General features: G+C 42.5%; 3 protein-coding genes across 6 annotated transcripts in view; 2 read left to right on the forward strand and 1 right to left on the reverse strand.

Moving 5' to 3' along the window:
- The window catches only part of LOC311137936 (cell division control protein 42 homolog), a 38,713-nt gene extending 24,413 nt beyond the window's left edge, over positions 1-14,300 (reverse strand). For both annotated transcript variants that reach the window (XM_084172556.1, XM_084172557.1), the window contains exons 1-2: positions 13,543-14,300; positions 661-801 (exon numbers count right to left, since the gene is read on the reverse strand). In XM_084172556.1, the coding sequence (XP_084028682.1) occupies positions 661-765 (105 nt within the window). In that variant the 5' untranslated portion in view covers positions 766-801; positions 13,543-14,300. The remainder of the gene's footprint in view (positions 1-660; positions 802-13,542) is intronic.
- The window catches only part of LOC311137908 (transcription factor SOX-13-like), a 49,499-nt gene continuing 34,204 nt past the window's right edge, over positions 12,503-27,797 (forward strand). For 2 of the 3 annotated variants that reach the window (XM_084172515.1, XM_084172516.1), the window contains exon 1: positions 12,503-12,791. In XM_084172515.1, the coding sequence (XP_084028641.1) occupies positions 12,583-12,791 (209 nt within the window). In that variant the 5' untranslated portion in view covers positions 12,503-12,582. The remainder of the gene's footprint in view (positions 12,792-27,797) is intronic. The other variant, XM_084172517.1, reaches the window with a different exon arrangement.
- LOC311138163 (small nuclear ribonucleoprotein E-like) lies at positions 20,418-22,561 on the forward strand. Its single transcript, XM_084172833.1, has 5 exons — positions 20,418-20,591; positions 20,922-20,948; positions 21,096-21,158; positions 21,282-21,360; positions 22,295-22,561. Exons 1-5 carry the CDS (start codon positions 20,538-20,540, stop codon positions 22,348-22,350), a joined length of 279 nt encoding a protein of 92 aa, XP_084028959.1. The 5' UTR covers positions 20,418-20,537; the 3' UTR covers positions 22,351-22,561.

Raw genomic sequence — 27,797 nt, forward strand, 5'->3', positions numbered from 1 at the left:
AGAGAAAGAGACACACGAGAGAGAGAGGCACACACGTGAGAGAGAGAGAGCGACACACGAGAGAGAGGCACACACGAGAGAGAGACAACATGAGAGAGAGCGAGACAACATGAGAGAGAGAGAACATGAGAGAGAGAGAGAACATGAGAGAGAGACATGACACACACACACACAACACGAGAGAGAGAGAGGCACTAGAGAGAGAGAGAGGCACACACACAAGAGAGAGAGACGAGAGAGCGACAACATGAGAGAGAGAGACAACATGAGAGAGAGAGACAACATGAGAGAGAGACACGACACATACACAACACGAGAGAGAGGCACACGAGAGAGAGCGAGACGCGCGCACGAGAGAGCGAGACGCGCGCACGAGAGAGCGAGACGCGCGCACGAGAGAGCGAGACGCGCGCACGAGAGAGCGAGACGCGCGCACGAGAGAGCGAGACGCGCGCACGAGAGCGAGACGCGCGCACGAGAGAGCGAGACGCGCGCACGAGAGAGCGAGACGCGCGCACGAGAGAGCGAGACGCGGGCACGAGAGAGCGAGACGCGGGCACGAGAGAGAGCGAGACGAGAGAGAGAGACACACGAGAGACACACAAGAGAGAGAGAAGGGGTTAGAGACTGTGTGTGTGTGTGTGTGTGTGTGGTACTTACCGTTGGAACATATTCAGAGGGGAACTTGTTTGTGGTGTAGGAGATGAGCAGACAGGTTTTACCCACAGCTCCGTCACCCACCACAACACACTTGATGGTCTGCATAGCTGTGCTTTAGAATCCTCTCTACTCATTCAAGATCTAGAGAGAAAAAGAACGAGAGATGGAGAGAGAGATGAGTGACAGGCAGATTTAGAGGCATGGGTACAGTGGCAAAACGACAGTCTCTGCGACAGCTACAGGCTAACATGAGCACTCCTGAACACCCTGTTCAAGGCGTATTATTGTTGAAAATAAAATATTAAACTTGAATTAAAATTGTATTGTCTTCATTCCATTCACATTCTCCATTCCAAGCACTGTGGTTGGACTGCGACTGAGGTAGGGGGTCTGCCCGAGTGAACGTGAGATGCGGAGATGAGGAAGATGACAGGTTGGAATAATAATAATCAAGTGAGACAGACCGAGCTCTGCTGACTGACAGTCACTATTACATAACACCTCTTCCATGGTGTCTTCTGAACAACCACTATCACGCTTGTTACACACCATCTCCCTCTATTTCTCTACCCACACACACCATCTCTCATTAAAACACACACACACACACACACACCATCTCTCATTACACACAAGCAGGTGTGTCATGTACACACACATTACCCTCTTCTCTCCCTGTCATTACACACTTGCTCATTACATAAACACTGCTTTCATTACACACCCTTCCTCTCATCCTCTCCATCCAGCCACAGAGACCACATCTCAGTTCAGTGAAAGAGAAGTGTTGGTTAAGAAGTGCAACAGTGACTACAAGGTCCAACACCCAGAAAATCTCCTGTTCCACAGCTGATTGAGGCAGGCCCGGTCTGTAAAACAACCTCTTGCCTAGCCCAAACCCTTCTGTTATGGGGATGGCTCCAATAGCCTACAAATGAGTTGAATAGAGCTTCAGGAATATTGCTAATCCACTCATCTGATTCTTTTAGATCTGGGTGATGGGAAGGGACAGGGCCCTGTACTGTAACTTTACAATCACACCTCCAGAAACTGCCCTAATGGAGAGAACTATAGAGGGAATGACATTTGGGTCGTTTAAATAGTACTGTGGCTGTGCAGGGTCACACATACAGCAGAGCTGGACTGCTGACATGGATAAATGGGCTCTGTCGGTGAGATGGAGAACGCTGGGTTTTGTGAGTCTAGGGAATACACACACCTCCTCACACTGATCCACCACATCTGATCTTCACTACACCCATCTACTACCCATAGAATAAACAAGACCAAGGTCGCAATAATGAAATGGTCCGTTTTACTGGTGGGAATCGGGAAGGAACAGGGAATGAGAGGAGAGGAACAGGGAAGAAACCAGTAAGCATCGACAGGCAGACAGATAGATCTGATTGGCTGACCTGGAAGAAGAGGGTGGCATACTTTCAATTGCAGCTTTTTAAAAATATAAATACAAATGGATCAAACTGACCTAAGACACTGACTTGATAGCCAGACCTAAATTATGCTTTTTCATTAGTACAGCAACATCTAGCAGCAAATCAATAACCCATATCCACACAGAGAGTCCTACTATGTCAACAGATGTTATTGGCACAACATTTGAATTAGCCTAAATAAATAAAGAATTCAACAAAAATAAATGCCTATATAGAAATACATACATATAACGTATCATATTATCTAATTATAATATTGACGTAACGGCTGAGGTCAGTAAAACAGGAACAGTGATTGATTATATTCTGTATTGACAACGTTTTGTTCTAGTGCATTATTTACTGTGCAATGGTTACCATCCAAGTGGATCTTTGTCTAATCAGAGCTACAACTGAATCCTCCATGCAGTCAGTCCCCTAGACTCCAGCCACCGCAGGCCATTCACACAGACAACCAGGCCTGGAATTTTTGTGATTTTAAGGGCAAGGACATTTGGCCTTCAAGAGATGCCCAATCTGCCAGGGCACCAAGGCAATCTGCTGGGGGACCAAGGCCATTATCCAAAATAGCCAAATAAATTGATTAGAAAACCGAAACACACTAGACATTCTGTTAAGAAAAACACAAGTGTATATAAATGTTAGGGCTGACCCCAATTAGTCGACCGGTTGATTGTTTGGTCATTAGGCTGTTGGTGGGGGCGGTACATCCTGTATAAACACAAACTCACTACCTTGACAACAGCTCTGCAGTGCTCTGCGAAGCGCAAGAAGTATGAACACCCTGACTTCTGCTGAGGCCATATCACCGTAAATGCTGCATGGCCAATGCAGACGTCGGATTGACCATGCGCCCAGATGCACAATGCACTTCTCTCTCCAGAATGCGCTCTCTCCCGCCAATTTGTGCACATGTATTGTTTCGTAACTTAATTGTGTAAATTGTTTGCTTTGATTGTTAGTGTATATAAATTCCCCATTACATATATTACCAGTAGTACATTTACCGTTAATTCCTAATCTACAATGTTTGTTACTTTGGTTACAGTAATTTATTTTTATGCATTCAACATTATTATTCCAGTCTTCCTGTTCTCATTGTCTGAGTGGACACATTGTTTGAAGAGTGCACAACCTATGCTACACTTGTGAGAAACAAGTTTTGTTTATTTAATTCCATTTACGAGTTTGTCAATTAAGTCATTGTCTTTTGTTTGGAGCGCTCCTGTCAATGTTGAGTAAGGACGCTCATGCATAGAAGTAGGCCAATAGGCTACCTGGCCTGCGCGCAAATGTAGGCATATAAATGTGCCCATTTGGGGATCTGATAGTATTTCTGATTGGCTTAACGCACCACCACTAATGAGCTGTGGCGCTTCTCAAAGTAATGTTTTCTTCACCTCAAACAGCAAGCAAACAAAGTCTGTTTTTTGAGAATTACAATAGTTCCTCAATGTATTTGAAAAAACTTTCAAGCTCTCTCCCTTTCGATAACCACTCAGTGTGAAAGGGAACAATGTCATGCTCGGATCCAGTGGAAACGTAATAAAATAGGCCAACCCGATTACTTCTTATCAGTGCTTGACTTGGACTGAATAGGTTCCGGTACTCATTTTGGGTGCTGGTACTGTTTAGGTGCAGGAGCTCCACAATAATGTTGGGCTAATATTCTATAAGAGGAACAGAAGCTCAAGCAGTAGAACATTTGAGGTGTAGGTACTCCACTCCGGTGAGCTCCTGCCCAAGTCAAGCACTGCTTCTTATCCCTTGCGCAAATAGCCTACAGCTGTGTCTGTACAGAGCTCACTGGACCTGGAAACTCTGGAGGGCCCAGAATATTTTATACAATGTTGCAAATTCGCTAGCGCAAGCTTTGCCCGACCCAAGTTAACAGTTGATACAATGTTTCAAGATCATTGCAGACAGGCCATGTGTAGCCAATGTGATTCATAGGATATTTATCAGGATATTTTCTACCAGCAGGCTGCAATGTTTTTATTTGTTGGCTTTATGTAGGCTATTTTTACATAGTTGTCAATTGAAGTTACTTTTAGGTTTGTATCATTTTCATTTAGATACAATTTTGATTAACCACATGACAATGATTTTGAGATATGAAGATGTTCATTTAATTGAAGTTTCACAAAAATTTGCATATGAAAACCATAACTGGCACGCAGATCGGAAGAAATTGTAAGATAAATTGGCATTCAATATGAGAAAGGTTACCGACTCCTCGTGTAGCCTATTACTGGCAATTTCAGGAGAGTAAGCCAGCAGGAGTGGGAGGAGAATAGTTGGGTCAGGTTATCTAGATCTCTGGTGCCCTCTTAAGACATTTGTCTTATTTCATCAAACCGTACGCTTAAAGCAGACGACAAACTCAATGCATATAGGTGATTTTATTAAAACACATGGGGTGTCTACATACAGTGGGGGAAAAAAGTATTTAGTCAGCCACCAATTGTGCATGTTCTCCCACTTAAAAATATGAGAGAGGCCTGTAATTTTCATCATAGGTACACGTCAACTATGACAGACAAAATGAGAAAAAAAAAATCCAGAAAATCACATTGTAGGATTTTTTATGAATTGATTTGCAAATTATGGTGGAAAATAAGTATTTGGTCAATAACAAAAGTTTCTCAATACTTTGTTATATACCCTTTGTTAGCAATGACACAGGTCAAACGTTTTCTGTAAGTCTTCACAAGGTTTTCACACACTGTTGCTGGTATTTTGGCCCATTCCTCCATGCAGATCTCCTCTAGAGCAGTGATGTTTTGGGGCTGTCGCTGGGCAACACGGACTTTCAACTCCCTCCAAAGATTTTCTATGGGGTTGAGATCTGGAGACTGGCTAGGCCACTCCAGGACCTTGAAATGCTTCTTACGAAGCCACTCCTTCGTTGCCCGGGCGGTGTGTTTGGGATCATTGTCATGCTGAAAGACCCAGCCACGTTTCATCTTCAATGTCTTTGCTGATAGGAGGTTTTCACTCAAAATCTCACGATACATGGCCCCATTCATTCTTTCCTTTACACGGATCAGTCGTCCTGGTCCCTTTGCAGAAAAACAGCCCCAAAGCATGATGTTTCCACCCCCATGCTTCACAGTAGCTATGGTGTTCTTTGGATGCAACTCAGCATTCTTTGTCCTCCAAACACGACAAGTTGAGTTTTGACCAAAAAGTTATATTTTGGTTTCATCTGACCATATGACATTCTCCCAATCCTCTTCTGGATCATCCAAATGCACTCTAGCAAACTTCAGACGGGCCTGGACATGTACTGGCTTAAGCAGGGGGACACGTCTGGCACTGCAGGATTTGAGTCCCTGGCAGCGTAGTGTGTTACTGATGGTAGGCTTTGTTACTTTGGTCCCAGCTCTCTGCAGGTCATTCACTAGGTCCGCCCGTGTGGTTCTGGGATTTTTGCTCACCGTTCTTGTGATCATTTTGACCCCACAGGGTGAGATCTTGCGTGGAGCCCCAGATCGAGGGAGATTATCAGTGGTCTTGTATGTTTTCCATTTCCTAATAATTGCTCCCACAGTTGATTTCTTCAAACCAAGCTGCTTACCTATTGCAGATTCAGTCTTCCCAGCCTGGTGCAGGTCTACAATTTTGTTTCTGGTGTCCTTTGACAGCTCTTTCTGGATTTTCTTTTCTCAATTTGTCTGTCATAGTTGACGTGTACCTATGATGAAAATTACAGGCCTCTCTCATCTTTTTAAGTGGGAGAACATGCACAATTGGTGGCTGACTAAATACTTTTTCCCCCCACTGTATATGGAAAAATACACGTTTAAAAATGTCTGCCAGTCATTTGGTCGAAAGAACAGGCGACTTTCGGTCGACCAAGATTGTTTTTAGTCAGAGACAGCCCTAATAAAATGTACATAAATAATTAGCCTACAAGTGAAAGTGTAGGTGCTAGACTATACATATTGGCTACAACCTCAGGTCCACAACGATACTGACATGAGGGAGGCGCCAGAAACTGCAGAAAAACTTTAATGAGATGTTTATTTACAGTGAGGGAAAAAAGTATTTGATCCCCTGCTGATTTTGTACGTTTGCCCACTGACAAAGACATGATCAGTCTATAATTTTAATGGTAGGTTTATTTGAACAGTGAGAGACAGAATAAAAACAAAAAAATCCAGAAAAATGCATGTCAAAAATGTTATAAATTGATTTGCATTTTAATGAGGGAAATAAGTATGACCCCTCTGCAAAACATGATTTAGTACTTGGTGGCAAAACCCTTGTTGGCGATCACAGAGGTCAGACGTTTCTTGTAGTTGGCCACCAGGTTTGCACACATCTCAGGAGGGATTTTGTCCCACTCCTCTTTGCAGATCTTCTCCAAGTCATTAAGGTTTCGAGGCTGACGTTTGGCAACTCGAACCATCAGCTCCCTCCACAGATTTTCTATGGGATTAAGGTCCGTAGACTGGCTAGGCCACTCCAGGACCTTAATGTGCTTCTTCTTGAGCCACTCCTTTGTTGCCTTGGCAGTGTGTTTTGGGTAATTGTCATGCTGGAATACCCATCCACGACCCATTTTCAATGCCCTGGCTGAGGGAAGGAGGTTCTCACCCAAGATTTGACGGTACATGGCCCCGTCCATCGTCCCTTTGATGCGGTGAAGTTGTCCTGTCCCCTTAGCAGAAAAACACTCCCAGAGCATAATGTTTCGACCTCCATGTTTGACGGTGGGGATGGTGTTCTTGGGGTCATAGGCAGCATTCCTCCTCCAAACACGGCGAGTTGAGTTGATGCCAAAGAGCTCGATTTTGGTCTCATCTGACCACAACACTTTCACCCAGTTCTCCTCTGAATCATTCAGATGTTCATTGGCAAACTTCAGACGGGCCTGTATATGTGCTTTCTTGAGCAGGGGGACCTTGCGGGCGCTGCAGGATTTCAGTCCTTCACGGCGTAGTGTGTTACCAATTGTTTTCTTGGTGACTATGGTCCCAGCTGCCTTGAGATCATTGACAAGATCCTCCTGTGTAGTTCTGGGCTGATTCCTCACCTGTTCTCATGATCATTGCAACTCCACAAGGTGAGATCTTGCATTGAGCCCCAGGCCGAGGGAGATTGACAGTTCTTTTGTGTTTCTTCCATTTGCGAATAATCGCACCAACTGTTGTCACCTTCTCACCAAGCTGCTTGGCGATGGTCTTGTAGCCCATTCCAGCCTTGTGTAGGTCTAAAATCTTGTCCCTGACATCCTTGGAGAGCTCTTTGGTCTTGGCGGAGAGTTTGGAATCTGATTGATTGATTGCTTCTGTGGAAAGGTGTCGTTTATACAGGTAACAAGCTGAGATTAGGAGCACTCCCTTTAAGAGTGTGCTCCTAATCTCAGCTCGTTACCTGTATAAAAGACACCTGGGAGCCAGACATTTTTCTGATTGAGAGGGGGTCAAATACTTATTTCCCTCATTAAAATGCAAATCAATTTATTGGCATGCGTTTTTCTGGATTTTTTTGTTGTTATTCTGTCTCTCACTGTTCAAATAAACCTACCATTAAAATTATAGACTGATCATTTCTTTGTCAGTGGGCAAACTTACAAAATCAGCAAGGGATCAAATACTTATTTCCCTCACTGTGTGTGTGTGTGTATATATATATATATACAGTGGGGAAAAAAAGTATTTAGTCAGCCACCAATTGTGCAAGTTCTCCCACTTAAAAAGATGAGAGAGGCCTGTAATTTTCATCATAGGTACACGTCAACTATGACAGACAAATTGAGAATTTTTTTTCCAGAAAATCACATTGTAGGATTTTTTATGAATTTATTTGCAAATTATGGTGGAAAATAAGTATTTGGTCAATAACAAAAGTTTCTCAATACTTTGTTATATACCCTTTGTTGGCAATGACACAGGTCAAACGTTTTCTGTAAGTCTTCACAAGGTTTTCACACACTGTTGCTGGTATTTTGGCCCATTCCTCCATGCAGATCTCCTCTAGAGCAGGGATGTTTTGGGGCTGTCGCTGGGTAACACGGACTTTCAACTCCCTCCAAAGATTTTCTATGGGGTTGAGATCTGGAGACTGGCTAGGCCACTCCAGGACCTTGAAATGCTTCTTACGAAGCCACTCCTTCGTTGCCCGGGCGGTGTGTTTGGGATCATTGTCATGCTGAAAGACCCAGCCACGTTTCATCTTCAATGCCCTTGCTGATGGAAGGAGGTTTTCACTCAAAATCTCACGATACATGGCCCCATTCATTCTTTCCTTTACACGGATCAGTCGTCCTGGTCCCTTTGCAGAAAAACAGCCCCAAAGCATGAAGTTTCCACCCCCATGCTTCACAGTAGGTATGGTGTTCTTTGGATGCAACTCAGCATTCTTTGTCCTCCAAACACGATGAGTTGAGTTTTTACCAAAAAGTTCTATTTTGGTTTCATCTGACCATATGACATTCTCCCAATCCTCTTCTGGATCATCCAAATGCACTCTAGCAAACTTCAGACGGGCCTGGACATGTACTGGTTTAAGCAGGGGGACACGTCTGGCAATGCAGGATTTGAGTCCCTGGCGGCGTAGTGTGTTACTGATGGTAGGCTTTGTTACTTTGGTTCCAGCTCTCTGCAGGTCATTCACTAGGTCCCCCCGTGTGGTTCTGGGATTTTTGCTCACCGTTCTTGTGATCATTTTGACCCCACGGGGTGAGATCTTGCGTGGAGCCCCAGATCGAGGGAGATTATGAGTGGTCTTGTTGGTCTTCCATTTCCTAATAATTGCTCCCACAGTTGATTTCTTCAAACCAAGCTGCTTACCTATTGCAGATTCAGTCTTCCCAGCCTGGTGCAGGTCTACAATTTTGTTTCTGGTGTCCTTTGACAGCTCTTTGGTCTTGGCCATAGTGGAGTTTGGAGTGTGACTGTTTGAGGTTGTGGACAGGTGTCTTTTATACTGATAACAAGTTCAAACAGGTGCCATTAATACAGGTAACGAGTGGAGGACAGAGGAGCCTCTTAAAGAAGAAGTTACAGGTCTGTGAGAGCCAGAAATCTTGCTTGTTTGTAGGTGACCAAATACTTATTTTCCACCATAATTTGCAAATAAATTCATAAAAAATCCTACAATGTGATTTTCTGGATTTTTTTTTCTCAATTTGTCTGTCATAGTTGACGTGTACCTATGATGAAAATGACAGGCCTCTCTCATCTTTTTAAGTGGGAGAACTTGCACAATTGGTGGCTGACTAAATACTTTTTTTCCCCACTGTATGTATGTATGTATATATATATATATATATATATATATATATATATATATATATATATATATATATATAGAGGCTCTGTCGTAGCCGGCCGCGACCGGGAGACCCATGGGGCGGCGCACAATTCGCCCAGCATCGTCCAGGGTAGGGAAAGGAATGGCCGGCAGGGATGTAGCTCAGTTGGTAGAGCATGAGGTTTGCAATGCCAGGGTTGTGGGTTCGATTCCCACAGGGGGCCAGTATGAAAAATAAAAAATAATGTATGCACTCACTAACTGTAAGTCGCTCTGGATAAGAGTGTCTGCTAAATGACTAAAATGTAAAATGTAAATATATATGAGGCAATTAGGATTTGTTATCTGGGAAATGGAATACCTAGTCAGTTGCACAACTGAATGAATTCAACCGAAATGTGTCTTCCGCATTTAACCCAACCCCTCTGAATCAGAGAAGTGCGGGGGGCTGGCTTAATCGATGTCCATGTCATCGCAGCCCAGGGAGCAGTTGATGTTGGGGGTTAACTGCCTTGCTCAAGGGCAGAACGGCATATTTTTCCACCTTGTCGGCTTGGGGATACGAACCAGCGACTTTCGGTCACTGGCCCAATGCTCTTAAACGCTTGGCTACCTCAATTAGGGATTGTTGCACACTGTTGGTATATAGATAAATGCACACATATTTTGTTCATTGTTCTAAAAAAAGCTTTTTTTATTTTATTTGATTACTCAGAAAAAATTGTGTGAGTACTCGAACAGTAAAAAAAAGGTCAAATGCCAAACCCTAGTACAGATAACTCATCAAGAGCTCTTTGACTTCTGGCAGAAAGCTATTCAAAGATATGATGGCAAACATTTAGTAGTGAATTGCATACAAGTATAACTTCATCACCTCATGTGCACTGCACAACAGAGACTCGACGATAGATATAGAATGCTATGGACTTAACAGCTCCTGCCATCTCCCGCTGTGCTATTTACAAACAAACACGACTGGCTCAACCGTTCTGGGGGAACTACGGTAAGCTTCATAATGTAAAATAAGGTGACAGGTGAAATGAAGAACGCAATTTGCTTAATCTCCTAACGTATTGCACAATTTTACTGCATGTATTAACTTAAAAAGTAGCTACAAATATTCACATTCCTTGAAAAAATTCTAAATAAATAGTTGACGGCATTTAAAATCCATCCTGTGGCTTTTCCCAAATACCCCATTATACAGTATACCGTCCAAGCCTAGTATGTTAGTACTCATGCCCATTCCTAGGGAGTGAGCGAAAGGGAGGAAGAGAGGGAGGAGGAGAGAGAAAGCAAGACTGCGAGTCATATTGCAAGTGAGCAAGAGTGTAAGAGTGAAAGAAAAGAAAGGAGTGAGCGAACAAACTAGTCACACTACAACACCCTGAGGATGTGGGGCTGACCATCGTTCTGTTCCAGAAGGACACACTCACAGCAGATTAATCAGGGTGTTTTCTTCCTACACTGGCTCCAGGCAGCTGGACACTGGCTGGGTTGAGCTGATGCTGATACCAAGTTAAGAGTGATAGCACTGTTTAGGTGGTCTGCATGACGAGAACCCACAGTGGTCCAAATGTTGCCACATCTAGCCCCTCCACCCTGAGCAGTTTACGAGACAAAACCGGGACCCATTAAGCCTACTGCTGCCCACTGCTAGACTAATGAGCATGTTCAACCAACAGCCTGCAAGGTGTAAAATGTCTGTCTAGCAGCACTGACAGTCTGTCCGTCTATCCATCTTTTACTCAGCACTGACATCCTCTATCTGTGTCTAATCAACACTGTTAATGCCTAATACAATTATGATACTTCCAGATAGCTGACATGCATGACAGCAGGACCAAACCTGATGTCATGAGACGGCTACAGCAAATTCTGCCAAGGCCAATGCACCGGCCAAGTCAAAACGGATGGACCCTCAAAGTAGGCACAACGGCCTGGGGTTCGGTCAATCTAGTGGTTACAGACACCATCTTTGGTGCATGTAGGCCCGTGAGAGCATAGGCTCTTATCCCGATCCCAGCGTTCCACACACACACACACTTCTGTCCATAATTTGATAATCTCCTGTAGGCTTATCTCTTCAATAAAATGTACAGTTAAAAGGAAACTCAAATAGTTGCCAACCAACACCTAGCAATGTGGCCTTTTCACCTGTGGACTCAGACTACACTGCATCTGTCTGACTGTCAATACTGATTCTGTCTGTCTGTTTATCTATAATCTTATTTCACTGACCTGGCTGAACTTGTTTCAGAGTGCTGGCTGGCCTACAAACACAAATGTGTGGATTAAGGCTGATGCAGTCATTACTACAACTTTAAGGAGTCTACATCTACAGTATGAAAAAATATATATATGTATGCACTCACTAACTGTAAGTCGCTCTGGATAAGAGCGTCTGCTAAATGACTAAAATGTAAATGTACAGCGCCACACACACACACATCTAATGTTGAACTAATTCTAGCGGGTGTTCAGCTATTCCAAGAATGTCTAAAGAGAAGATTCCCGATCCCACCCCTTTGTAGATGCAGGTGTTCACTGTAGTAAAAAAAACATCAAGAAATTCAGTAGAAACTTGAAATTAGGCTACCCTTCCTAGCAAACCAATATGGTGTCTTTTCATATCTATGGCACTTCTAGAGTACAAAAAAAGTATTCAAATGTATGCACTCACTACTGTCAGTCGCTCTGGATAAGAGTGTCTGCTAAACGACTAAAATGTCAAATGTTGAGAGCAGGGGACACAGAACGTAGCTGTACAATGATTTTCAGGGACTTCCCGTCTGGGCTTACAGTAAAATGCTGTGCAGTAATAGGCTACCAAAATCAGCTCTATCTGCAAGGCCGTGTCTGGTACTACACCGGATTTACTCACCCTGAAAGGCTTTAGTGATCATTCACAGCCTCCTTGTTTCCTTCCTACTGCCTATGTAGAAAAACACACTGACTCACATACTGCTAACCAAGCCACATAGCCATACACGTCATTCAAAAGGTCCATGTTAGTAAATACAGCCAAACTACTATTGCCACACACCAATGTTCTGTCTGGTACACCAAACAAATGAAATAAATGTACCACAGAAAGTCAATAGAGTTCGGTTGGATCACTTTTCTATCAGCACTGACTATATAGGGCACTGGGGAATCAGCTCTACACAAAACAAGCCAACTACCACACACACTTTCCTATGGCATGGACCTCGAGTCCGATTGTATCTTGATTAGAATTAGCCTGGGTAATCAGCATGGAAGGTCAGTCTCCGTCTGTTTTATTGCAACATCCAACATTATTGGATTATTTAGCTATGCAATCAATGTTAATGCGGATTCAACATCCGGACTCCACAGGAATGCAGCATCATATAAACATTGGCCGGCTGTCAACCCCAACTTCTTAACTGAGTAAGTAAGGATGAATAATTTCCTGGTAGCTTGTTGATAACAATGTACCACCCCGATGTACAACTATCCATCTAATAACTAGTTACGAGCTAACTAACGATGGGTCATCCTAGTCGATGGCCTAATCTGTCTGACCTGACAATTCTAACACACACTGATAGTGAAATGGTCGACAATCAAAACAATTGGCTAAATAATAACACGCCTAGGTAACATTAACGTTACATTTACAAACTACGTTGTCTTGAAATAATGGAACATTATGTGTGCTGGCTACCATAGTTTAGTTTTTGTTCCAGGCTTTCTCCAAGCTGCAGTAACGTTACTCTCCCTGGCAGTTTTAAGCAGTGAGCAACCATCGCCATTCGAGCTACTTAGTTAGCTAAGTTAACAGCTAGCAACAGTGTTATTGGTCAAGGATGAAGAAATACATATTAGTGTTACTTAATTGTTTTCATACGAACCCTGTCAGACCGGTTAGCTCATTTAGATATAATATTTAATTGAAAATGGATGATTAGCGTTGACCTAGCTTGCTAGCAGCTTCCTCTACTGCTAGCTAGTAACGTTAGTTTGCAGTAGACTGGCTAGCAAGCGGATGCTGTTGTTGAATGAGATTGACAAAATGAAACATTTATCTCCAATGAAGTAAACAACCAGATACATACGTTGATAGTGACATGCTAGTAATAACACAGCTTTTAACCACTCTACAGGAAGAAATAATTGATGAAAAAGTGATTTTCCGTACCGTATCCTCTCTGTGTCTCTACGCCGGGCGTTGGCAGGTTCGCGCTAGGGGGTTCCTAGTCAAAAGTGCAGGGGCAAGTTGCGTATAACGTAATGCGTGACATGCTAATCATAAATCACTTGTAGTTAAATGTATTGATTTACTAAAAATGATTTACATTTCAATAACAGTGGACATTGATGTTTTCCCTAGTAAGAATAGATAGTATAGAACAATACTGGAATTATCTTAGTCTGTGGTAATGCAAGTTATGAAAATACTTGACTTCTCCATCTTTTCGCAGTCACCTGCTATATTATTTTTAATTTTTTTATTTCACCTTTATTTAACCAGGTAAGCCAGTTGAGAACAAGTTTTCATTTACAACTGCGACCTGGCCAAGATAAAGCAAAGCAGTGCGATAAAAACAACAACACAGTGTTACATATGGGGTAAAACAAAACATAAAGTCAAAAATACAACAGAAAATATATATAGAGTGTGTGCAAATGTAGCATGTTATGGAGGTAAGGCAATAAATAGGCCATAGTGCAAAATAATTACAATTAGTATTAACACTGGAATGATAGATGTGCAAGAGATGATGTGCAAATAGAGATACTGGGGTGCAAATGAGCAAAATAAATAACAATATAGGGATGAGGTAGTTGGGTGGGCTAATTTCCGATGGGCTGTGTACAGGTGCAGTGATCGGTAAGGTGCTCTGACAACTGATGCTTAAAGTTAGTGAGGGAGATAAGAGTCTCCAGCTTCAGAGATTTTTGCAATTCGTTCCAGTCATTGGCAGCAGAGAACTGGAAGGAATGGCGGCCAAAGGAGGTGTTGGCTTTGGGGATGACCAGTGAGATATATAAGTAGATGGGGAGAATCTTGACGGCTGTGTTTCCAGTAAGATTACATTCGCACAAGATCATTATTTTGACCATGATTATTATTTTAACTCCACTCCACTGATCAAAGTGGCATACTTTTTGGCCATTCAAAGGGCTGCATTACACCAGTCTACCGATAGATGGCAGAGTACTGAATCAAAGAGACAATGTAGTCTGATGGTATCTTTGTGAAGTGTCACAAGAAATCTACAGTGGGGAAAAAAAGTATTTAGTCAGCCACCAATTGTGCAAGTTCTCCCACTTAAAAATATGAGAGAGGCCTGTAATTTTCATCATAGGTACACGTCAACTATGACAGACAAATTTAGATTTTTTTTCTCCAGAAGATCACATTGTAGGATTTTTAATGAATTTATTTGCAAATTATGGTGGAAAATAAGTATTTGGTCACCTACAAACAAGCAAGATTTCTGGCTCTCACAGACCTGTAACTTCTTCTTTAAGAGGCTCCTCTGTCCTCCACTCGTTACCTGTATTAATGGCACCTGTTTGAACTTGTTATCAGTATAAAAGACACCTGTCCACAACCTCAAACAGTCACACTCCAAACTCCACTATGGCCAAGACCAAAGAGCTGTCAAAGGACACCAGAAACAAAATTGTAGACCTGCACCTGGCTGGGAAGACTGAATCTGCAATAGGTAAGCAGCTTGGTTTGAAGAAATCAACTGTGGGAGCAATTATTAGGAAATGGAAGACATACAAGATCACTGACAATCTCCCTCGATCTGGGGCTCCACGCAAGATCTCACCCCGTGGGGTCAAAATGATCACAAGAACGGTGAGCAAAAATCCCAGAACCACACGGGCGGACCTAGTGAATGACCTGCAGAGAGCTGGGACCAAAGTAACAAAGCCTACCATCAGTAACACACTACGCCGCCAGGGACTCAAATCCTGCAGTGCCAGACGTGTCCCCCTGCTTAAGCCAGTACATGTCCAGGCCCGTCTGAAGTTTGCTAGAGTGCATTTGGATGATCCAGAAGAGGATTGGGAGAATGTCATATGGTCAGATGAAACCAAAATATAACTTTTTGGTCAAAACTCAACTTGTCGTGTTTGGAGGACAAAGAATGCTGAGTTGCATCCAAAGAACACCATACCTACTGTGAAGCATGGGGGTGGAAACATCATGCTTTGGGGCTGTTTTTCTGCAAAGGGACCAGGACGACTGATCCGTGTAAAGGAAAGAATGAATGGGGCCATGTATCGTGAGATTTTGAGTGAAAACCTCCTTCCATCAGCAAGGACATTGAAGATGAAACGTGGCTGGGTCTTTCAGCATGACAATGATCCCAAACACACCGCCCGGGCAACGAAGGAGTAGCTTCGTAAGAAGCATTTCAAGGTCCTGGAGTGGCCTAGCCAGTCTCCAGATCTCAACCCCATAGAAAATCTTTGGAGGGAGTTGAAAGTCCGTGTTGCCCAGCGACAGCCCCAAAACATCACTGCTCTAGAGGAGATCTGCATGGAGGAATGGGCCAAAATACCAGCAACAGTGTGTGAAAACCTTGTGAAGACTTACAGAAAACGTTTGACCTGTGTTATTGCCAACAAAGGGTATATAACAAAGTATTGAGAAACTTTTGTTATTGACCAAATACTTATTTTCCACCATAATTTGCAAATAAATTCATTAAAAATCTTACAATGTGATTTTCTGGATTTTTTTTCTCAATTTGTCTGTCATAGCTGACGTGTACCTATGATGAAAATTACAGGCCTCTCTCATCTTTTTAAGTGGGAGAACTTGCACAATTGGTGGCTGACTAAATACTTTTTTCCCCACTGTATGGCAACATTTGCATTGGCTACTATTTGCACATCGTTACAACACTGTAAATAGCCATAAAATGACATTTGAAATGTCTCTATTCCTTTGGAACTTTTTTGAGTGTAATGTTTACTGTTCATTGTTTATTTCACTTTTGTTTATTATCTATTTCACTTGCTTTGGCAATGTAAACATACGTTTCCCATGCCAATAAAGCCGTTTGAATTGAATTGATTTGTGTTTGAGAGAGAGAGAGGTCAAACTACAGTTGTTGAATGTGTTTGTCACTCAGCGTTTAACAGCGGCGACTGTTTAGATATTTGAGGCATTGGAGAAAACAATAAACAGAGTACAAGGAATACATTTCCAGTTCGAATATATAAATTTGCAAACATGAGGGGAAAAAACGATGTAATACATTTTACAATAAGGCTGTAACGTAAAGTCAAGGGGTCTGAATACTTTCCGAATGCACTGTATATTTGTTGTTTGTTGTCACTTATATCCTAAGTGTTTGATATTTTTTGTGGTCCACTTAAAGGATTGCTGTAGATCATGAGTTATTATTTTTCCTATTGCCATTATTATTTTATTTTTCCATGTTAATTTTATATCCTGAGATTTTAGAGTATTCTGAAAAATATTTTTAGCAATGGGGCATTAAGTTTTCAGTGTTGGTCAGGTATATCAGGAAATCATCTGCAAATAAGTTTCGTTTATATTCATATTTACCAATACTGATACCTGTTACGTTTGGGTCATGTCTAATTCTTTCTGCAAGCGATTCAATTGACAGTGCAAACAGGAGGGGGGAGAGAGGACATCTCTGTCTTGTGCCCCTTTCTAAATCAATTTCATCAGATAAGGTATTATTTGTGTATATTTTTGCTTTAGGACATTTATACAATATTTTTATTAAATGTATTACACTACTTGACCAAAAATATGTGGACACCTGATCGTCGAACATCAAAATTATGGGCATTCATATGGAGTTGGTCCCCCCTTTGCTGCTATTACAGCCTCCACTCTTCTGGGAAGGCTTTCCACTAGATGTTGGAACTTGCTTCCATTCAGCCACAAGAGCATTAGTGAGGTCGGGCACTGATGTTGGGCGATTAGGCCTGGCTCGCAGTCGGCGTTCCAATTCATCCCAAAGGTGTTTACTGGGGTTGAGGTCAGGGCTCTGTGCAGGCCAGTCTGTGATCCCAGCCACAAACCACATTAAGCCTGACAAGCAGCATCCTCCATCCCTCCACACACATACACTGTCTGCTACTTCTACAGACATGTTGTGCAGCTTGGTTTTATTTGGTCCTAATAGAATAAAGTAGTGATTAACTAATCTGCGTTGCCTTGGCCTCCACTTAAACTTAAGCTCTACACAGTAATAAATGAACCCAAAGCATTATTTTACCACAAATACTGTACTGTCTTTGACAGTATGAACCTAACACGCTAGGTGGCAGTATTGCACAAACCTTCAGGCTCCAGCCTGCACAGCTAGAAGAGAAGGGAAGGGGCGCTTCGACAAATATTTCCTAGTATGGCTTCAGTAGCTGCTTGCAACCATTTATTAATTCACCAGAATCGCTTATGGCATTTCTAGCGGAGCGGCAGCTGCTGAGGATATATTTGTCGTGATGGAACAAATGATCACCAACTATGAGGGTAAAATGTTATGTTCCAAGCAGGAGAACGCGCGCCTACGAGCCTCGTTTTGGACGTCGCGGTGAACACTGAAACATTAGTCTCAGGCCTGGAACTAGCTAGGCTGGTAGCTAATGTGAAGTTTATGTACAATTTCCTAAAGTATACTCCGACCTATCTTGTTTCTGGCAACAATACCACAGTGCCTAACCTATGTATTACTGTCTCTAACAAATCCATATATGTCTACCATAGGTGCTAAGTAGCTATAATTTGTCACTTGTGCACTTGAAAAATGGTACGGTATCATCAACAGAAGGTGTAGTTCTCTTTGATGATGTGGATGCCTCTTAGATATTTCGTTCTATCTATTACAATTACCAATAGGGTGTGGGTCATTTTAACTATTGTATGCCCCATGGTCATTTGAGCTTTTCAGATTCTCGGATGCTCGCACTCTTAGGCTCCATAGAGGATCCCCATGACCAGCCGCAGGAGTGGAGCCACTGTCTGGGACAGGAGGAACAGGAGGGCAGGGCCAGCTTTAGGGAAGAGCAGTCTCCTTACATGAAAGACCAACCTCAGTCGTCACATGCATACCGAACTGTAGACTCATCAGCACTCGCTGACACAGCCTCCCTCAGAGGAAAACACATTCAGCACGGAGTGAAAGCCCCAGTGAGAGTGAGAGCCAGGAAAGTGATGATGAGTACTAACAACTGCAGATGGAAAACTCACGCAGGAGAGGAAGTGGAAAAGACTCCCAGGAGTCTCCATCCAGATCCAACAACCCTCCTTCACCTGTAAGGTCTGCAGCAAGTCATTCAGGCACGTGGGAAATGTCAATGTGCATGTGAGAGTGCACACGCAGGAGGAGCCGTACCTCTGCACTGTGTGTGGTAATCAGTGCCGGTCCTCAGAGGAACTGACGGGACACCATGAGATCCGGAGAAGCCCTACCGCTGCCACGCCTGTGGAAAGGGCTTCAAACAGGCGGGAGAGCTGAGGGTCCACACAGGAGAGAAGCCCTTCAAGTGTTCTGAGTGTAGGAAAATGTTAATCTCAGCCACCACTCTCAGAATCCATCAGAAGATCCACAAAGGAGAGAAGCCCTATTGCTGTGAGGTCTGTGGGAAGTTTTTCACTCAGAAGGTTCACCTCAACGTGCACATGAAGGTCAAAATAAAGGGCAAATAGTGAGGATATAGAGAAAGAAGTAAGGGATAGACTGCTTTTCAGGTCAATAGCATTCTCTTCCGACATGTGGCGTCACTCCTAAGCAATGCTAGTCCCTCTGTTTAAAGGTATGTTAGACTGATTCTCTTCTCCTTCATTTCTTTATGATAATGATACTCAAAAAAATATTTGCTATGTGAAAATGTGTGGTAAGTGTTCTCATCTCCAATGCTTCAAACTACTGACAAGTCTTTTATTAATCAAATTGGGATCCTAGGCTGAAAGCAGAATTTTTGCTTGTCTTGTGTAAAAAAAAATATATATATAGATTTTTTTCTTGTTCTTGTGTCCTTTTGATGTATTGAAGTGTCACTGAATAATAAGGTATCTCTGTAAGGTCTTGGTCTGTACCAGTGTTTTCAATGGGAAGTTATTTTCACACACAATCTTACACAAGTGACAATACATTACCCCACGCTGATCATTCATATTATGGAGGACTAAAAGTGCCACAATTAAATAAATAAATACACCATTAAATAATTACTTAAATGTGTCATTAATTAATTAAAATTAGAATTAAATACATAAATGTGTTATTAAATGTGTCATTAATTAATTCAAATACCGATTCATTTTATGTAAAATACATATATAATAATTTCACTATTTACATTTACATTTCATGGTCCTGCGTTGGAGTGCTTCCTGAATTACTTAAAACTGTCAAACTGACCCATCAAAAGTTGGTAGGCGGAACCTAACGCCTGATTGGTTACCCTCTGCATCAAGCCAAGACAAATCAATTCCGGATAATGTCAGCAGGTCCTGCTTCTACATCCTCTGCTAAGTTTAAAATGTCTCTAACCAACTCCCTGGAAAGTTCACGGAGATCCTCCATTGTCTCTATCCAGGTTGGCCTACTCTACTTCAGACCAAAGCAATGGATCAGACTAGATTCGCGTTAGCCCCGCCCACTGACTTTGATGGGTCAGTTTGACAGTTTTAAGTAATTCATGAATCACTGCAATGCAGGATCATGAAATGTAAATGTAAATAGTGAAATAATTATATATGTATTTTACATAAAATGAATCGGTATTTGAATTAATTAATGATACATTTAATTACACATTTATGTATTTAATTCTAATTTTAATTAATTAATGACACATTTAAGTAATTATTTAATGGTGTATTTATTTATTTAATTGTGGCACTTTTAGTCCTCCATATCATATACACAGGAGAAGTAATGCATATTGGGAAACGTACTGTGGCGTCCCCCATCAACACGGTTCTGTCTGCAGTAACTACCTCCCGCCCATAGGGGCACTGCAACCTTGCGGCACAATCACTCTGCTTGCGCACGCGGAAGGCCGGGAGCGGGCCATTGAAGAGAACTTCAACGTGAATATTTCAATTTCGCTGTCCGCCTGGGACTGAAATGTTTTGCTGAAAAATAGGTTTTTAGACAACAAAGCGTTAAACCTACAAGGAGGATGGCGTACAGAGGACAAGGGCAGAAGGTCCAGAAGGTTATGGTGCAGCCAATCGTATCCTTTTATCATGAAATTGTAACGTTAGCTAGCATTAGCCTGCTATTTTGCCCTGGCCTGTGTCTGATTCACTGTAGCTAAGTTAGCAGGATAATCCTAACTAGCTAGCGGTACTCATTAATGAGCAGTTGCTATTAATACACAGGGACGTTTGACTAATTGCAACTTTTTTAAGTGGTTAGCTACCTAGCTTGTGTCCAGCCAGGAACTGAAACATGGCCAATTATGTAGCTAACTATAAAGATGTGTATGTTGCTAATGGCCAAAAAAAACTGCAGCCAGTTAAGCAATATGTTTGTCGAGTTTCCTTGACCCTCTGTCCACCAGAACCTTATTTTCAGGTATCTACAGAATGTAAGTATTCCATCCTTTTTGTATGATTTTCTTCATTTCAGTTACATGATTTGATGTTCATGGCTGTATATAGACCTCATACTTTCATAATACATTACATAGCGAGCTATCTCTCAAATGTATTCAAAGCCTCTCTTCTCCCTGCAGCGCTCTCGGATCCAAGTGTGGCTGTATGAACAGGTGAACATGCGGATAGAGGGCTGCATCATCGTAAGTCATCATCCTCCAGTGTTTCCTCCTTTATTCTCCTTGGCTAAGGCTCCTGAAACTACATCATGGCTGCTGACACCTAGATGTGTACTTGAAACCAACAAACCTCTCACTCTCTCTCAGGGCTTTGATGAGTACATGAACCTGGTTCTGGATGATGCTGAGGAGGTCCACATGAAGACCAAGAACAGGAAGCCCCTGGGTAAGTCTGTGTGTTTGAGAGTTTATTTTCAGTATCGGTCTCTGTGTATTACATGTTGATTCATACACATCAGTTATAAGACTTGCAGGCTATTGTCCACGTTCCACAATATCAGAGTTGGTCTGTGACTAGCCTTCAGAGGCCCAGGCTTCTCACATTCTGTTCGAAAGCCTGGGGAAGTTGTCCCCAGGAAGATGATAAAAAGGGGTGATATATGGCAGAGTCTAGATGGAAACTAGTGATGCGTTGCCACTTATGAAACCAATCAAATGTTTCGCATGGGTGGAGGTCCAAATAGAGGTTGTTTTTGAACATTTGTCTGACTTGCAAAAAGCTAGCTCGCATAAGATATAAAACACAGGATAGGCTACCAAAACTTTGTCCGACGCGATAGGAAAAGAGACACGGACAAAACAAGGAAATGCAAGAATGAAAAACAAGGAAATGCCTCTTCTGATGGGAACATAAGTTCTATGTCATTACTCAGAGCCAATCAAATGTGAGCGCTGACAGCCAGTACTACCATGCATTTCAAATGCATGCTCCAATATTGAAGTTCTCCAGACTTCCAGTAGTCAACGAGACGAGATTTGGAAGGATGGCCCTGCGAGACTAGTCTGTGACCAACTCATGGTAAGCAGCCCTGTCCTGCACCATGGAGAAAAAACACACTTCAAACCAGATAGATGACTCTTGTCTGATGGGGTCTAATGCCATCAAAATGATAAAGGCCACTCCAGTTGACTAAGTCTCTGTAGTTTCTCATTCGTTGTCGATTAGTCATCTTTCCTTTGCCGGCAGTCTGTGAAGAAATGTCTCCTACTACTGACTGCTGAAGTGTCAGTTACTCTAGGCTGATCACCTGTCTCTCTCCACTTATCCCCTCCTCTCTCAATCCCTCCCTACATTTCTCCATCCTCTCCGTCTCCCTCAGGGAGGATCATGCTGAAAGGAGATAACATCACCTTGCTACAGAGTGTTGCCACCTAACTCAACAGGATGAAGTCCATCCATCTACAGCCAGCAGACAGATTTGAGGATCTTGTGGATGTTTTTTTCCTTTCTATTTTGTAGTTTTTGGAATGTTTTTGATTTTCTTTGTGAACAATGTTGAAGCTCAATGGTTTTAGGGACATGAATAATGTAATTTTCCTTTTACCAACTTTTCCTCCTCTGAAATAAATTTGAGTTTTGTTTCTTACAGTGGTTGTCTCATTTCAATGATGAAGTATGTGGTCCTCTGTAGCTCAGCTGGTAGAGCACGGCGCTTGTAACGCCAAGGTAGTGGGTTCGATCCCCGGGACCACCCATACACAAAAAAAAATGTATGCACGCATGACTGTAAGTCACTTTGGATAAAAGCGTCTGCTAAATGGCATATTATTATTATTATTATTATTATAAGTATCTATTTACAACCAATTACTCTTTATTATCCCAAAGGGAACATAGTTTGCAAGCAGGGATCATACAGTGAGGGAAAAAAGTATTTGATCCCCTGCTGATTTTGTACGTTTGCCCACTGACAAAGAAATGATCAGTCTATAATTTTAATGGTAGGTTTATTTGAACAGTGAGAGACAGAATAACAACAAAAAAATCCAGAAAAACGCATGTCAAAAATGTTATAAAATAAGTATTTGACCCCCTCTCAATCAGAAAGATTTCTGGCTCCCAGGTGTCTTTTATACAGGTAACGAGCTGAGATTAGGAGCACACTCTTAAAGGGAGTGCTCCTAATCTCAGTTTGTTACCTGTATAAAAGACACCTGTCCACAGAAGCAATCAATCAATCAGATTCCAAACTCTCCACCATGGCCAAGACCAAAGAGCTCTCCAAGGATGTCAGGGACAAGATTGTAGACCTACACAAGGCTGGAATGGGCTACAAGACCATCGCCAAGCAGCTTGGTGAGAAGGTGACAACAGTTGGTGCGATTATTCGCAAATGGAAGAAACACAAAATAACTGTCAATCTCCCTCGGCCTGGGGCTCCATGCAAGATCTCACCTCGTGGAGTTGCAATGATCATGAGAACGGTGAGGAATCAGCCCAGAACTACACGGGAGGATCTTGTCAATGATCTCAAGGCAGCTGGGACAATAGTCACCAAGAAAACAATTGGTAACACACTATGCTGTGAAGGACTGAAATCCTGCAGCGCCCGCAAGGTCCCCCTGCTCAAGAAAGCACATATACAGGCCCGTCTGAAGTTTGCCAATGAACATCTGAATGATTCAGAGGAGAACTGGGTGAAAGTGTTGTGGTCAGATGAGACCAAAATCAAGCTCTTTGGCATCAACTCAACTCACCGTGTTTGGAGGAGGAGGAATGCTGTCTGACCCCAAGAACACCATCCCCACCGTCAAACATGGAGGTGGAAACATTATGCTTTGGGGGTGTTTTTCTGCTAAGGGGACAGGACAACTTCACCGCATCAAAGGAACGATGGACGGGGCCATGTACCGTCAAATCTTGGATGAGAAACTCCTTCCGTCAGCCAGGGCATTGAAAATGGGTCGTGGATGGGTATTCCAGCATGACAATGACCCAAAACACACGGCCAAGGCAACAAAGGAGTGGCTCAAGAAGAAGCACATTAAGGTCCTGGAGTGGCCTAGCCAGTCTCCAGACCTTAATCCCATAGAAAATCTGTGGAGGGAGCTGAAGGTTCGAGTTGCCAAACGTCAGCCTCGAAACCTTAATGACTTAGAGAAGATCTGCCAAGAGGAGTGGGACAAAATCCCTCCTGAGATGTGTGCAAACCTGGTGGCCAACTACAAGAAACGTCTGACCTCTGTGATTGCCAACAAGGGTTTTGCCACCAAGTACTAAGTCATGTTTTGCAGAGGGGTCAAATACTTATTTCCCTCATTAAAATGCAAATCAATTCATAATATTTTTGACATGCGTTTCTTTGGATTTTTTGTTGTTGTTATTCTGTCTCTCACTGTTCAAATAAACCTACCATTAAAATTATAGACTGATCATGTCTTTGTCAGTGGGCAAACGTACAAAATCAGCAGGGGATCAAATACTTTTTTCCCTCACTGTATACACATCACTTATTACTCTGTCGACCCGTATTCCATCTGAGAGAATCGCAAAAGCCAACGAATAGAAAACCATTAATTTGAGTGTTACTTGGTTTCATTTAGCGACAAATTCAATTGAATCATGCTTCTAGATGCATTTTATTTTCTAGCAATATTGACCATCATACTGGCATCCGCTTTTCTGGTCTGTGGGTTAAAACCGTGATGATCCACCAGATGGCAATATGCGCTTAGTGTTTTTCTATGCAACTCTCATATGAGAAATGTATAGATATTTTCAGCAGGGATTCTACACTTTTCATTTCAATTTTATAAAAAATCCAGGAAACATTGCATGCAACATTTCAGATACAGGACTGTACTGACTGCAGGGTACCATTATGTCAATCAACATTTCCACACATCTTACCATAAGTGGCCATAGTATTTCATATGGTATTAATAGAGTGTATTATATAAAGCAGGATTGGCCATTTCACTGTTGGGTACAATATACCTGTAACATGATGATCTGAGTCAGCGAGGCCAGCCTTGAGTTTGCAGTTAACAATAGTATTAATAACATACAACCCTGGGCCGGCTGGCTATCCGTGGAGGATGTGTGATGGATACGAGCAGCCGAGGACAGACGGGAGTTCACAAGTGGGAGAAGGAGCAAGGAGCTTCAGCAGCGAGGGCCGAGGTGTCGCCTTACAGGACAGGAGCCGTACGCCTCATCTTAAAAGGAAGGGGTGCCACAGCTTGTGGCAACATGCGTCGCTCATCGGGCATCGTTGTCAAGTGCCAGATGACTCTCTTTGTGCTATGAGGGGAGGAATGGGCTGACTCTCAATTCCACACACCTCCCACACATTCTTAAGTCAGGCTGAGAACAGTGAGACTCTACAGACGCTGGCAGTTGACTGTCACAGTGGTGCAGTTCAAGCAAACAAGTTTTACTTGAAGATTTCTGTACGTTGTAAACCAATTGAAATTATTTTGGTGACCTTTCAACAATAAAACGCTTTTCCAGACACACACACTCATACATAACATACATTGGCCTCCATGGGAGTTTTAGGGCCAACTCCCCTTCTTATCCATCTCTCCCCTGTCTTCCCTGTGTTTCCCCACTTCCAGGCAAAGGAAACAGTGCCCGGGTCAGACCACTTCCTTTCCTTAGTCCACTTCCTAAGCCACCTGACCCCTCTCCTACCTCGGCTTGGCTCAGCCAGGTGTGGGCCTGTATCCTGCCTACCTCCCTCCCTTTCTCTCATTCTGTCTGTCTATTCATAGCACCCTCATTTAACATGTTTTGGGGCTCAGACTCTTGTGTGGTTGTTATTTATTTCAACCTCTGCTCTGTCTATGGCATGTATCAAAACTCTATGAATAAAAGTTATTCCAAAAGTTCAAATACATAACATCAACACAGTACAGATGTATTGTAATGAGATTGTTATTTCAACCTCTGGGTGGCCTTAGTACCTATTCTGACTCTCAGGGTAGTATGTTTGTTAATCTGTGTGTCTCCCTCTAAAGCCAGCACCCATTGATAGCATTGTATCATGACCTGACCATGACTGAGAGACTAGGAAAGAATAGGACCAAGAGTTACTTGATACATGGCTATTATATGCATGTTTATTTTGTTTATTCAAAAGTGGGGTTGGAGGCCAACCCCTTTTTGTTTAAAATAAAAACATGGTCACAAAAAAAGAAATAATTCAAGGTGCTTAACTAGGATTTTTTGTTTTTGTTTTGTTTCTTGTTTTTGTATGTTTATGTTCCTCACTAATAAGGGGGTTGGGGGGGGGGGTGAGAAAGGGGGAATGTCTGTACGTTTGTAACATTAAGCAACGTTAATACAACATCAGTTTAGCTAGTGCTTAGCATGATGGAATGACAATAATTAATTGAGAAAATGTATAAATACTGTACCTCAGATTGCTCTCTGTATGTTTTTCTCCTCAGAATCAATCAAATGTACAGGTATATGTATGACCTTTTACCTGCAGAGATGCATTGTGTCAAACATAGCCATCTGTCACCATCTCTGACAGCATCCAAGAGAAGCTCTCTGAGCAGAGCTGGGGAACTTCCAGACTGTTCACCTTAGACAGGCAGACTTGGTCAGAGCAAAAATAAAAAATCATCTGTTTTCAACTTGTTCACACTCTTTATACCAAACAATCCCATTGAATGGCCATCGGCTTGGACCTGTTCACGGGGCCCTTATCTTGTTTTCACAGGGCTGTCGCGATGCAAAATACACGTATTTCCCCCCCAATTAACATCATGAATAATACGCAGGTCGCCTTTTTGTTTTAAATAGAATTTGTGAAAATGAGGAGGCGTTTTAATTGTGTGACTCTTTGGCTGTAACACAGGATCTGATCTACAGTGGCAGGGTGTTGAGGCCAAACCTGTACCAGAGGCGTCACGGCGTACCAGAGGTGGGAAAGTCACCCCAGGGTTTGGGGAAAATAGGCTGCAGGAAACATGTTAACATATGAACACAGGCTACCTGATTCAGCTAATCCTGATGCTTATTGGAATCTTGATAATCAGTTAATCAATGTCTTAACGGTCAGTTGATATCTACAGCCCGTATAGCTCAGTTGGTAGAGCATGGCGCTTGCAACGCCAGGGTTGTGGGTTCGATTCCCACGGGGGGCCAGTATGAAAATGTATGCACTCACTAACTGTAAGTCGCTCTGGATAAGAGTGTCTGCTAAATGACTAAAATGTAATATCTTATTGAATCTTATGTATTAGAGCTAGGCTGGGATGAAGGCCAGCACACATAATACAGTAGCTCTTCAGGACCAGGGTTAGTGACCACTCTGTGGTTTACTGTGTTCAAACAAGGTCTATTGATTTAAGATGGATATTTCATAACAATGGAAAAGGTCCTAGCTGTGCACGGCCATGCGTTAAGCCTGTGAATAGATTACTACTTCTCTCTTCACAACTACCCTTCACTTACTATGTGATTACATTACAAAGATAGATGAAATTCATTTTCTCTGCAGACACTGTATATGTAGCTGTTTGTAGCTTCCTGTGATGTTACAGAATGAGAGACATGTCTTTTCAGATTATTTACTTCCTGTTTTATCTCATCATGAAACTGACACCTGTTTTGCACACACACACAGACTGGCGATGGCTCCAAATGAAGAGCCTAAATTTGTCTAACAAAAGATCTGCAGGGGAGCGAAAGGAGAAGCGGAACAAAAAACAAACGAGTAATGAAATTATAACAATACAGAGAGAGGGAGAGGTAGAGAGAGAGAAAGAGAGTAGGGTGCGGGTGCCACAATGGCAGGGAACAATCGTGCCGCGTCAATGGAAAAAGAGAGGTGGGGAAGGGCTATCTGGACAATAGAGCCGGTGACA

Source organism: Coregonus lavaretus, assembly GCF_964263955.1.
Source record: "Coregonus lavaretus genome assembly, chromosome: 12".
NCBI lineage: Eukaryota > Metazoa > Chordata > Actinopteri > Salmoniformes > Salmonidae > Coregonus > Coregonus lavaretus.

Coding starts and splice junctions, on each gene's coding strand:
- LOC311138163 (XM_084172833.1), top strand. CDS start 20,538: ATGGCGTACAGAGGACAAGGGCAGAAGGTCCAGAAGGTTATGGTGCAG. Junction 20,949..21,095: donor TTTTCAGGTATCTACAGAAT/GTAAGTATTCCA, acceptor TTCTCCCTGCAG/CGCTCTCGGATCCAAGTGTG. Junction 21,361..22,294: donor CAAGAACAGGAAGCCCCTGG/GTAAGTCTGTGT, acceptor CGTCTCCCTCAG/GGAGGATCATGCTGAAAGGA.